Source organism: Cebidichthys violaceus, unplaced genomic scaffold (genome assembly GCF_023349555.1).
Source record: "Cebidichthys violaceus isolate CVI_PGR_0920_01 unplaced genomic scaffold, fCebVio1.0.p SCAF_6, whole genome shotgun sequence".
Lineage (NCBI taxonomy): Eukaryota > Metazoa > Chordata > Actinopteri > Perciformes > Stichaeidae > Cebidichthys > Cebidichthys violaceus.
Window position 1 is genome coordinate 13,162,859 of NW_027176816.1, and position 13,121 is coordinate 13,175,979.

The 13,121-nt window shown below is 39.3% G+C and overlaps 2 protein-coding genes across 3 annotated transcripts in view; one reads left to right on the forward strand and one right to left on the reverse strand.

Annotated features, from left to right (window-relative positions):
• The first annotated feature begins 4,532 nt into the window (after nucleotides 1–4,532).
• Nucleotides 4,533–8,758, forward strand: szrd1 (SUZ RNA binding domain containing 1). Its single transcript, XM_068733475.1, has 4 exons — nucleotides 4,533–4,654; nucleotides 5,988–6,037; nucleotides 6,468–6,737; nucleotides 7,616–8,758. The coding sequence occupies exons 1-4, from the start codon at nucleotides 4,607–4,609 to the stop codon at nucleotides 7,725–7,727; spliced, it is 480 nt and encodes a 159-aa protein (XP_068589576.1). The 5' UTR covers nucleotides 4,533–4,606; the 3' UTR covers nucleotides 7,728–8,758.
• Nucleotides 8,759–9,942: 1,184 nt separating this feature from the next.
• Nucleotides 9,943–13,121, reverse strand: part of atp13a2 (ATPase cation transporting 13A2) — a 40,233-nt gene continuing 37,054 nt past the window's right edge. For both annotated transcript variants that reach the window (XM_068733236.1, XM_068733237.1), the window contains 6 exons: nucleotides 12,498–12,650; nucleotides 12,269–12,365; nucleotides 11,467–11,690; nucleotides 11,143–11,294; nucleotides 10,820–10,992; nucleotides 9,943–10,268 (listed from right to left, as the gene is read on the reverse strand). In XM_068733236.1, coding sequence (XP_068589337.1) covers nucleotides 10,101–10,268; nucleotides 10,820–10,992; nucleotides 11,143–11,294; nucleotides 11,467–11,690; nucleotides 12,269–12,365; nucleotides 12,498–12,650 — 967 coding nt within the window. In that variant the 3' untranslated portion in view covers nucleotides 9,943–10,100. The remainder of the gene's footprint in view (nucleotides 10,269–10,819; nucleotides 10,993–11,142; nucleotides 11,295–11,466; nucleotides 11,691–12,268; nucleotides 12,366–12,497; nucleotides 12,651–13,121) is intronic.

The window sequence follows — 13,121 nt, forward strand, 5'->3', positions numbered from 1 at the left end:
ATCTCTTCAGAAAACTTATGGGTGTTATTGAGGAATAGTTAAATTATTCTTTGGTAGATAACATTGCTCCTTGTCAGCTTCATGGACTGTATATGATTAAAGGAACTCCAGAGGCCTCTTCTGTGGCTTTGAAGACTCAAATTGTTCAAGGAAAGATCATAAACCTTCTCCTGTTGCGTAATTAAATAGTTTTGTAGAAATACAAAAACATTGCTCACTCAAAAATCCAGAAATTTCCTTATGCCTGTAAATTAATTCACAAATGGCAGCACTACATATTTTTCATATGTATCACATCACATTCTGAATCCCATTACAAAGTGATATTATATTCAACCAAATCACATTTTCATACAGGGGAGGGAGTATAATGAAAATCTACAACACAAAGGTGTTTTTGCATTGCAGTCTATTACCGGCACAGGATAAGATAAACAAACCAAACAGAGCATAAATTGCCCTTTATCACTGAGAAAGAGTCATATAAGAAAAGCTGGAGTGCAACCAATGGATTTATGACAGGTTGACCTCAGTGCACACATTAACTACGACCAAGGTCTCATACCAAGCAGCAGGCTTCCTTAGTCTCAGTCGTGCCTTTAAAAGGGAACAGCAGAGCTTTTCTGGCAGGTTAAGCATACAGGTGAGCACTAATTAAGTGTATTTGAATGTGGGGTTGTAATGGGATTTGTTCTTTGGGTGACACTCATCAAATCATTGTTTTTGAGTCTGATTATTTCAGTCATAAGGTCTGATTTAGCTCCGGACTGATTAAACACTGTGAATACTTGTCTGACATGATTCATTGACACCTAAACTAATTTAGAATGTTATATTATATAAAACATGTTTACATTTTATTTAAATCAAATTGTGCAATGCATGCAGATTTTGTATGGTCTTTTGACAATAGCAGTAAGTTACCTTTGATTCTCATCATTACAACACATACTGATACCATATTCAACTCAACATTTTCTGTCCATGTAGTCAAAAGACCGCAATGAACAGTTTGTGTGTCCAGGCTGAGCAGTGACGCGGTGAGTGACCGGGTTGATTCCAGGCAGCAGATAAACCTCTGAGGAGAGGAAGGACTTCCCTCATGGACTCCAACAGTGCCGGCTGCATGCAATATGATCGCTGGAATGAGGACAACATCAACATGAACGTAGAGGCATCACAGTCTGCTGTGATGAGGTGAGACAAAGAGGGAACCATCAAACAGAAAGTTTTCATAATGTTGAGGATTTTCTGATGCTACTGAAGAACAAACCTACAGAGATATATGAAGATGTGGATGAGATAGAAACTATATACTGGGACATTAATGGATTCAACTAATGTTTAAGTTTGACAGTGTTAAAAAAAAATGTATCTCAAATCACAAAATACGAAATTAGCTTTTAAACCTGACACCGTTTGTATGCTAAATAAGAAAGTAAGCTTTGGAAAATATTCAGTCAGAATAAAGTGACAATGTGGTGTAACCAGGTCATGAAATAATGTTAGAATGAACACAGTTGACCTGACTCTGCCTCTCTCTCTCTCTCTCTGTTACATTCACAGGATCTACAACAGAGTGTGTAATGGCAGCTTGGGAGTCGCAGTGAAGGCAGCAGGAGCTTTGGCTGCACTGGTGTCCGTTTACATCATAGGATACGTGACAGGATACTACGTCCACAAGCGCTGATGGTGGAGACTGTCAGAAGAGACAAGAGCTTGGACATTTTAGATGAACTACAAATTACAAAAAATGTTTAGTAAATATTTATCACTAAAAATCATCATCATCTCTGTTCTTTCTTAGCCTCTTCATCATCAGAGCCCTCCATTTCTATTTCAGTATCTGAGTGTTAAAAGCAGAGGTCTCTTTGTTGCTTTTCTTCACAGAGTCTTGCATCATGTTAAACCCTGACTGCCATCATCATGCATTGGCTTTAGGATCACTACTGTGATTATTTTTTTTGTCTTCTTAGAGGGCTCACTGCTGCAGGGGTCAATGTTGCAGCTGGTTGAGCATTAAAAGTCCTTTTAATTATGATGATCTGTAAGGAACGATTTTCCCTTTCAGTAGCCATTCAGCAGCCAACATAGAACTTCAAAGTCTTTTGTGTCTTTAAGTATTAATGCAATGCATTAATCCTTCAGCTAAAACTGAAGGATTAATGGTTTGGTTACTAGTTTATCAAATAGCATTACAAACAGAAATCCTTACTTCATTAACAGGAAATCTTGAGTTTATCACTTAATATGGAAACCAGTTTTTACAACAAAAAGAACAAAACAATTGATTTTGACTTGTTGAAATGGATTTGCTCTGCAATGAAAAAACACTCCTGCATTTAAAATAAACACCATACCACTTAATTTCACAGTCTGTCTGTGTATTATTTACATTTCCTTTGCAAACCAAAAGGTTTAAATTTCAAGTCACGTCTAAGAGTTTGTTGTTTGGCCGTGGCCTTCATTGGGGTCTTCCTACAACATATGTTGTAACATATTAGAGAACATCTAATATGTTTTTTCAAATAAGACTTTTGAACCAACAAAGTGCGGTCTTGGTCATCAAAGGATACATTCAAGGATAGATCTCTTCCTAACAGACTCCCACTGTAAGATCAACATCCAGAGTCCTCGACTTGTGCAAAAATGCATTCCAAAGTTAATCTGAAGATAAAATGAGTCACGAGTCTGAGTTAGACAAATCTGAAATCTCTTCAACAATGCCAAATTCTATCTTTTTGTTACATGTCCATCTTCCACAGCAGTTCAATTGTAAAACACTGTCTGTGGAAACACAAACGGGATATTTTGTTCAAAAAAGGCTGTAAAATTGGAAGATATCGGCTAGATTTGATTCACTCAGACTGCTCAAGCTTCAGATAAACTTTAGATTATTTTTTAGTATAGAACAAAGATTTTGAGTTACACTGAAGGAGCAATAGAAAGGGACTTTTTTTAATGGTTGCTTTGGAAACAAGGACTGAATTCAGTGTACATACGGGCACCTGACTATTGTTTTAGGACAGACTTGAGCAATCAGTGCATCTATGACACCTTTACAGGTCTGCAGGCTGGTTCAACTTGTGACCTACAAAAACAAATCTTGAGTCTTCTGTCTCATTTGTACAGTGCAATTGGCTAATAATGTAAACATTTATATTATTGGATATGTACAACCAAATACTTAGATCATACCATAAAGCAAAAAAACCTCAGACTACAATAAGAGAATGTGACGCATAAGAACAGCTGACATAAACATCAGTTGGGTAATTAAGTTCATTTCTATTTTTTGTCATATCAGCTCCACTATATCTGCTCTAATTCACTGTTACAATGTTTGATTCCTCTTTTATCAGAAGACACCAATTTGATAATGAGGAAGCAAATATAACTCCGGTAGCAATAAAACAACATTTATGTGTGTAACCAGTCCTATCGGTCTAGTCAGCCAAATGTACAGAGTCCAGTCAATAAAAAATATGCACTTTTTATTTTTTATTTTTACAATACCATGTAAACCACATAGGTATGTGAAATGTGTGTATAATGCTACAGAAGGTCTACCTTACTTCATTAGATCCTTGAGAACAGATTAATTCATTCAACCTGCACTGACACTGTGGTGTTTGAACAAAATCTGACTGACACATCAGCGGTGGTCCAACAAACCCACACCGCCCCCATGTGTCCAAACTGAGGGCACAAAACTGAGGGAATGCTTGATAAAACAATGTTTTCATGTTACTTGACTTATTAAAAGGATATTTATAGTTACAAAATATAATTGCAGTGTTGCAGTGTGTTGTTCGTTAATATGCTCACATTTACACATGAGGTTCGTCTTTTTCCAAAAATATTGCCATTTTATTGTTTTTCATAAAATGTAACCTGTATTAGGGAGCAGGATTCAATATCAAAATGAAATAATTTAATCTGCTCGAGTTTAAATTTTTATTTTCTATTGATTCAAATACAATTTTAAAAAGGAAATGTAAACAGTATTGTAGTTTAGAATTTGTCTGTCACATCTGAAAGTTAAGAAAGAATAGCAAAGGGTACAGTATATGGGAGGATGGGCCATAACATGAAAGGCTACGATGAATAATCTAACGATTCAAGACTGTTTACAGAGTTATAATTATACAAATTAATCAGACATGCAATTACACTATCATGGTTTTACTTACTATTAAAATATTCAGATGATACCAATAGATAGATGATAGATGAAGATGTTTACTCTTATACTGTTACGTTGCCAATTTCTTTCGATATCACGTTTGCCTTTTCGAAATATGGATGAGGGCCGCAGCCAATAAGGAATCAATCACTGGTTTAAACATTGTTCACACATGTTCAGAGCCAACAGTAAAAGGCGTCTTTTACTTTTTCTAACAAAATAACGTCACATAATTTGTTCTTTGTTCACTGTTACTTTACCGAAATTCAGTAAGACAATTTTGTCCCACTCCTAACCAGCTTTGCAGAGAGGGGTATCAGACGGAGGGGAAACCCGTCAGTGTGATGTCAAAGACGGTCGAGAGGCGGGTCTGAAGCGGCCCAGGACGTCCAACTCCAGCGTGCCTGAGCAACATGAAACATGGATGAGGAGGTCGCCGAAAGTTGGGAGGAAGCTGCTGATAGTGGGGTAAATAACGAAAGGCACAGTATACCATAAACTATAGGCGAATATTGTATCGGTAGCGTATTTATATGTGCAGGGTTACTTTTAGAAGTTATCATAACGTTGATCTATGTCAACTACCCCCACGGGCCAACAATGTGGCTAAAGCTAGCATTAGCTTTAAGAAACCTGGCGAGCTAACGTCAAGTAACGTTAGCTCTTGTAACGCTAGATAGCTCGCGAGCGAGACGGGCTTATCGTGGAGTTAGCCAACTAACGCCAACGAGCCAAAGTGATGTTTTCTATTTCCAACTCGTTTCGAATGAAATAACGTAAATGTGCCTGATTATTAGCCAACGGTGACAAGCTAACGAACCAGTTGGAGTAACATGATGCAAGCTAAACCCACGAAATAAGAGTTCCCTGTTGAAATGCTTAGGTTGATGTTAGCTAATGCTAAGCTAGCGATTTAATTCATGGATAACATGAACAATGAATTAGTTCACTGTTGGTTTACGTGTTGGCTAATGTACAAACACTTCACAAGTCTCAAGACGCTTCCACGACCCACTCTCGTCTCACATTAAATTCGGCATACATTTTACAACGTTAATATTAAACATTGATTCACGAACCGAACCATTCTGTGAACGACAACTAGTAGCGTTGTGAACGGTTTAGTAGGTCGACATTTTACAGTGAAAGTCGAGATAAGTAACTTTTCAAAATGTGCACGACAACAGTTAGGCTACCGTTAAATTGTCGTTCATTTGGCACATTTCCATGGAGCCTGGTTTATATTCTACATACTACTGTAAAGTGTTAACTTGGTGATTTCCTGTACCAAGTTGTTGTGGGGCAATTATTTCGGCCATGTTGCCAATTTACTTCCCGGGGACGAGCTAGTTTTGACGCCACACTTGCAAATTGGTAACATTTAGCTAAAATTAGCTATCGGCGGTGTAGTTTTGGGCAGACTGTCGCTAGCTCGTGACACCAAGAACGTGGCTCTAAGAAACTAGTGTGAACGTCAGGCGCTCGTCAGTTTGAAGTTACAGATTTAAAAAAAAAAAAAATCTTCATGTTGTAAGTCAGTATAAAAATGCTCATCCTCAAACCTTAAATGAACACTTTTCGTGCTACATCAGCCGGCTAATGTGGCTATATGAGCACTTTCTGTTACACTTTGGCAGCTGTGCTAGACATTATAAATAGCTTGTAACTGAATCCTGCTTTCCAGCCACTCTCCGACTCGCTTACTAACTTACTTGCCGCACTTTTCTTTCTACCCAAAACCAGTCAGACCATGTTTGTTTCTTTTCATTAATACATGTCTGCTCTATGTTTCACTCAACAGGAAATGGAAAGACGACTAGAAGAGAAGCTAAGGATCAGCCAGAAAGAAAAGTAAGGCCTTTAAAGGTAGAAGAAACGTGTCCCAAATATGTGACCTTTTTAATGATTGCCTCAATTTCCATTCAAAACTATGCTGTTTTGTTTAAAAGTACACACCTGGACAAAAGACTTTTGTTTTTACCAGTGACTTAAAGCCACTCTCCAGCTTACCATACAGGTGATCTACCTAGAGCCAATGTATTTTTTTAATTATTATGCTAGTTATTTCATCCATTGATACATTTTTCAAGTGACCTTAATGGTGGTGTGTATCCTAATAATTCAGACAATAATAATTCGGATTTTCTTCAGAAATGCAGTACCAAATGTGTATTTGGATTTCTGTATTTTGGCCATCTAAGCCTCCCTCGGTTCAGCGGCCTCTTCCTGTCTGTCACGTCACTAATTTTGGATCTACTGGGTCCTGTTGGTTTGCTTTTAGGGAGTCCAGTGATAATTCCTCACAATTTCCATTGAATACCACCATGGTGATACAGGACGACTCTCTACCAGCAGCACCCCCACCTCAGATACGCATTTTGAAGCGGCCTGCAAGCAACGGGTCATTGGGTTCACCCTCGAATCCGAACAGGCCCACACCACAGGTCAAGTCTCTGGCTCAGCGTGAGGCCGAGTACGCCGAGGCCAGGAAGAGAATACTAGGCAGCGCCTGTCCGGATGAGATGCCTCAGGACAAACCCAACACTGACAGGTAATAATCCATAAATATTCACTTTTTTGTGGTTTTACTCACAGCCTGATAACACCTTGCCGGAGGGCATTTGCATTTGGTGTATTTCACGTTGCTTAAGACTTTGTTTTACTTTTTGTGAGCCAAGTATCCAATTGAGAGAGAGGCAGCAAATGAGTAGGCATTATTTGAGTCTTTCCAGCCACCTTGATTCCAGTAATTTATATGCTTTGGTTTATGATTAATGAAATGTGTTTATCACCAAGGTACAGTGCCATATATTACTCTTATTTCAAAATCAAAGTGTTTATTTTATTTTCAATTTGATTTGACCTGTGATTCAGAATGTTTTCACTCCCAACATCTGTACTACTTTTAGACTACAATCTTGAATTAGATGGAAATCAGTTTCTATAAAAGAATTATGTGAACACTATAAATAAGCTGATTGACAGGAGGTGGAGCCTAACAATAATCATAGAAAGCTGTTTGATGCAGCTTTGCAGAAATTGATTGCATGTTTCTCAAGAATTAACAGTACATCATTTAATTAACTGAATAAGAGGATGTTATTTTTGTTTGTCCTCAGTTGGATTTGAATAGTAGTGAATTGTGCCAAAAATGATCTAATAAAGAATGGACAATAAGAGAAAAATGAAAAACACTGTCTTGAAGCTAACTCCCTAAAACCAAGAGGGAACACTATAATTAGAATCACATGTTAGAATACAGGGATCTTGTAATTAGGATAGTTCAGGAGAAAGACATCTATTGGAAACAAAAATGGTGCGGAAACTTGCCAACTAGAAACGAGCTGTGAGCCATTCATGTCCAGCAGCTGGCACGTTTAACAGACTGCTGTTGCTAATGAATTCCTGTTTCATTTTATTTTCTGCCAGGGCAGGGCGCAATAACTCGACATTGCCTTCAGATGACACCCGATCAAACAATCACACTGTCCGGCAGCCAGCCGGCCCCGACGGCACCCAAGGGTTCAGACAGCACAGATAAGGGGGCCCTGGGGCCGCCAAGCCATTGTGGGGAGAGAGAGAGCCACAAGAGAGCAACAACAGCACTGTATTCTTAAAAACATCCTTCCTTCAGTTCCATTATATCGAACAGCCACACTGCTGCCCGACTCTTCCCACTGGCGGTCGTGTGGAACCAACATGGAAGTGAGGAACTCGAGGAGGAAGTCAAATGGAAATGTGCTCTCTTCTCTCCTCACTCCAGCCCAGTTGACACTGTGATAATGGACATCTTCTGGACTAACTGTGATGATCCCTTTAAGAGACGCCCCTCGCCTCCATTGCTCTCCTCCCTCAGTGCCCAGCCGCAAGGCAGAAGCAAAGACTTGGACAAAGGATGGCAGAGAGAGGTGGAAGAGTGACGGGCCATAGCAAAACAAGATGAGCTGCCTCTCCCCAGTAATAATACCAGACATCACCCGTCACACCTTTTACATACATGTTTTTAATTTTCAGATGGCTCACAAAATGTTTTGTTTTTCTTGCTTGTCTTTAATTATCTATACTAAGGATGCTCTGATATCTACAGATACACCACCAAGAACCTGTTCATTTAAACAGTATTCATTTTTTTTAAATTTAAAAAAATAAACTGCATCTGCACTGTTAATGAAATAGGATTCCTTCATATTTTTCATCTTTGTTTGGTGCTAAAATAGTCTAAAAATGACTGTTTTGGTTTGACATTCTGGGCTGCAGCTTGCGGTGTCAGATCTGCTTCAGTAAACACACCAACAAAGCTGAGTACTTAGCTGGTACTGGCCCTGTAACTGAGCTGGTAGCATTATCAGTGCACCCCTAATATGTAAATTACCATTTTGTTTTTAAAAACTGAGGCCAAGGGTCATGTGTTGTAAGTTGTATATCTGATAGGTTCTGTTTACGGTTCGTCTTTCTTTTGTTTTTTTAAATAAGCTTTTCAGCTGTCTTCCTTGGACTGTCTCATCATTATTTCTCTCTAAAAGTAAAAGCAAAACAAAAAAAAGACAAATTAAAAGGAGATTGTGGATTTAAGTCTGTTTTTAAGTAGCTTTTCTGCCTGTTTGTATGAGATGGTAGCAATGTCCGAGCAGTATTTTAATCGAAATGAATCAAAATCTTGTTTTAAAAAAAAAAATCAACCTGTATATATCTGTTAATTCAGATGTCATTATTTGAAGGTGGTGTCGGCAGCGACTCGAGGGAGGGTCAGTTGAGTGAATGAATTCACTGCTGTGCTTCACAAGCCCCTTCGTTATGTCTCCACCTCGTTTCTTCATGTCTCTCGCTGACGTACAGTACAGCAGGAGAACTCAGGTGCAAGTGAACGAGACGGAATGAAATTAACTAAGATTGTATTTTTCCAGCCGGTTTCGATTCCTCAAATGGCCGTATTTTGGCACTTTGTTAGAAACACTGCTATACGGTGAGATGTAACTGAAACGATGTCCACGTCCCAAGATGAATGAATGCCGCTTTTTTTTTTTTGGCTGACTGTTGGAAACGGTAACCTCTCCCTGTGTGATTGTTGGGTAACTGATGGTCCTCTGCTGAAATGGAACGTGGAGACACAGCTGTATGTGAACCAGAGAGGTAGCGACTGCCCGTATGACCAGGACCATTGTGCCCAAAAGATGAGATCTCAATAAAGCCATATTCGGTGGTGCACATCAATAGAAAAGTTCTGACAAATGGTTGAATTAATTTCGTGCCTCTTGCATCACATCTTTACTTCCTGGTTGTTTTGTTAATGTAGTTAAATGAGACTGAATATATCCAAAGGGAGAATTCACAATACTGTTGAGATTTCAGTTCAGGAAATAAAGCAGCAGAGCAGGAGACAGACGGATTTAGCTGAGCGAGTGAAAATTCCAACTGCCTGTAAATACTGATTTAATAAAATGATTTGCAAAAAACAAAAGTATTTCATTTTGTAATGCATGTTCATTATTTTAAGTTGGCAGGCTCATGATGTGCATCATTCTTAAGCACTGCAAATTAAATTCCATTTACATCGACCGTATTGTGCAGGTGTATGAAATCTCAAATCCAACCCAAACTGTCGTATATATGGTCAGATGAGATAGAAAATGTTTTTGTAATTTGGCTGACTAAACACCGAAAAAAAAAAAAAAAACAGTTCTATAAGGTCCTTCAACAAACCCAGGACCCCACTATTGAATCACATAGAAAATACAAACGGCTTTCAAAACAGACACTGAGGTTTACATAGAAATATTTTTTATTAATGAAGGTAAACATAACTTGTTTGTTGATGGGGGATGTTGAAAGTGGGGGATGTAGCTCAGACATCCACAGTACTTTTTTTTTTTTTTGGATTAAATGACCGACTGTCCAACAGAGGGGCGAGTAGACGCTAGCTACACTGGATGACTGTGTGTTCTGTGGGGGACAGGGTTTGATTAAGGGGCGGCCATGATGGGGATTCACACAGAAGCATGTTCAGACGTTTGTACTGTTTCTTGGACTGACGCTTCCTTCGCAGCGACCGAAGACAGTTCAGGATACCATTGTCTACTAGCACCTGGGGAGAAAAAAAACGTGTTCAGGGTTTTTAGGAATATACCACACTGCAAGAGATGACAAATATTTTTTTAGTGCAGACATTTTGACTCGTCACAGCAGATAAAGCACAGGTGTTACTAAGAACATTAACGGTGGCTCTGTTCTATTCAATGTCCCAGTGAGACAAAGCAATATAATGCATACTTTTGTTACAGCATACATTGACCCACCTCTGTTACACATATGCATTCTGTTAGCATGGAGCCTGCTGCAGTTATATTTAGAAGGAATTTATTTAGCTCTTTGAAGGAGCTCTCGAAGAATGTGAGGATACTGTTGGGAGAAATAATCCCCACTAACACATAAAAAGGTACAGATGGCTGTTAACAAGACACGTGTGAGCGGACGTTAATGGAGAAGAATCACTTATATCCACACATCTCACGCATCATCTGTCACGCATCTCATCCGGTTGGTGTCGGAGCTCATGACTGAGCCAGCTGTTTTTTAATGAAATGTAAATCAACAATTGTCCTATGAGGGAGTTAAAAATGTCATATCGTCACTCACCTCCACGACAAAACAAATGAGGAAGTTGAGAGCAGCCACAGCGACGAGCACCATTTTAAAATCCATATCAATGAAGTCGTGCAGTTTTAATATTTGACCAACGACGGGCCCGGGATACAACTCCAGCCAAGTCGTCACAGCAAAGAGGACAAGCAGCAGACAGAGGAAAATCCCTGGAAAGATGAGAAGAAAAAAAAACAATTCAAGGTCCTTAATCTTCATAAGGTTTCACTTGTAATATTATATTTAATAAAGCTGAACGACGGACAGCATCCCCTGCTTTGACCCCAAGTCACCATCCTCGGACATTTCTGCTGACTCACAATTGTAGAAGAGAGGTTTCTTGTGAGGGTAGCCCTTGGTGACCACCACAGCCATGATGATGTACTGGAAAGCTGACAAGGAAAACACACTGGTGTTCTCCATGTTGGGCAGATTGGCCACGCCAAACAATGTTGAATTGAGCGGAACGTACCTAAAAGACAAAAAATACCAGGAAATGGAGTTTTACAGCGTATCAAGTGTAGCTGGGATGCTGGTCCTTTTCTACATCTGAGCTATTGTAGAAACAAATACAAAATGCTTGTTCAGGATATCCTGAATCAAAATAAAAGCTCTTTGTGGCTGCATGTGGCCTTTTCACTGACCAGTCCTGTGAGGTGGTGATGAAGAGCGCGGCCAGCTGGCCCAGAACAATCATGCAGGTGTGGACAAGGAGGCTGCCCAGGACAGGCAGGGCCAGCAGACTGGCTGAGGGTCTGCAGGGGTGCAGCTCCTCACTGGGGCCTCCTCTCCCCATCACGATGGCCAGCAGAGTCACTACAAATAAGTCACAGAACAGGAACTGCAGGTCAGCAAAGGTCGTCCTCACCTAGAGAGACACACACACACACACACACACCATGTGACCAGGATGCCAATCGTTGACAGCCGATGAGAGGTGCAAACAGATGGCTTAGGATTCAGACACATCAAGTCAAATCATTGTAATTAAATCCTGTATTGACATAGTTTCTTATGAGTAAATCTTTGCCTGTATACATTGCAGTCATCTCTAATATGAGTTTCTGCACTAATGTAACACATCTGGCTTATCTCTAGTGTCTGCTCTATTTTGAGGACATGCGTATTGCCCCGTGTTACCTGTAGAGCTAACTTTGTGTAGTCTGTGTTAGCATTATCTCGGCCATAGCTGCTGTTTCTCTCTTAAATATGTATCACGTTAGCTAGCCAGAGCCGATATCTATCAGAGTTTTAGCATGTGGTCATATGACTGGCTTCTAGCAAGTTGCTTTGTTTCTAAATAGGGAAAATATCTGCAGTTAAGCTAACATGACATCTTCTTGACACCAACAAACTGGCTTTTGAAAGTTTTTTTTGTCTTCAATAACATGTCCATAATGAAATAAAATGATTTATTTAAATAAAAATGGCTCCACTGCTACTCACGGTGTAGAGGACGAGGACGGAGCAAAACTGGATGAGGCTGTAGAGGGCCATGTATCTAAAGAGACTGAAGGAAGTGACCAGAGAACACCGGCCCTCTCTGCACAGACATTGTTATCTGTTATTATTATCTACAGTATACATACTGTAAATACTGTACAACAAACATGTCCGGTTTAGTTGCTTTTCAAAAACTTCGTCCACATTTACTTAATGCCTCCTGCTTCCTCACCTGATGAGCAGCGGCACACAGCTGATGTTATCAGTTTTGGAGGTGAAAGGTGACGCGACTGAGGCCTCGGCTTCGGACAGGGAAACCCCAACATCAGCGGCTCTCAGGGCCCCACAGTCATTGGCCCCGTCCCCACACATGCCTACCCGGTAGCTGTAGTAATAGAAGTAGTAGCATGTGTTAAATTTAGTGCTGAGCAAAGATTACAAGTTTTAATCGCAATTAATCGCAGAAAATCAATCGTATTGTTATGCGCAAAATTCAATAATGAATTCAAAAGTATAGTGTATTGCGCACTTTTATTTAAAAAAATACTGCTATATGAACAAAAGTGCAATAACATTTGGTTTGCAAACACTTTAAACAAATAAGGTGCTTTTTAACAGCAGTATACCCTTTACACAGTAGCAGTTAAAATACAGTTATAATGATTCTGATGATAGATATTCAGCCGGTGTTCAGAACTTTATTTTCATGTGTGTAATATATGCAATTTGAAATATACACCTTGAAAACTGCAAACCTATCTACATCATGTTTTTCTTTATATGTTTGTTAAATTCTCAGTAGCGATAACTAAATGATATGCTTATTATACATATTCCAAACAAAAAAAAATTTAAA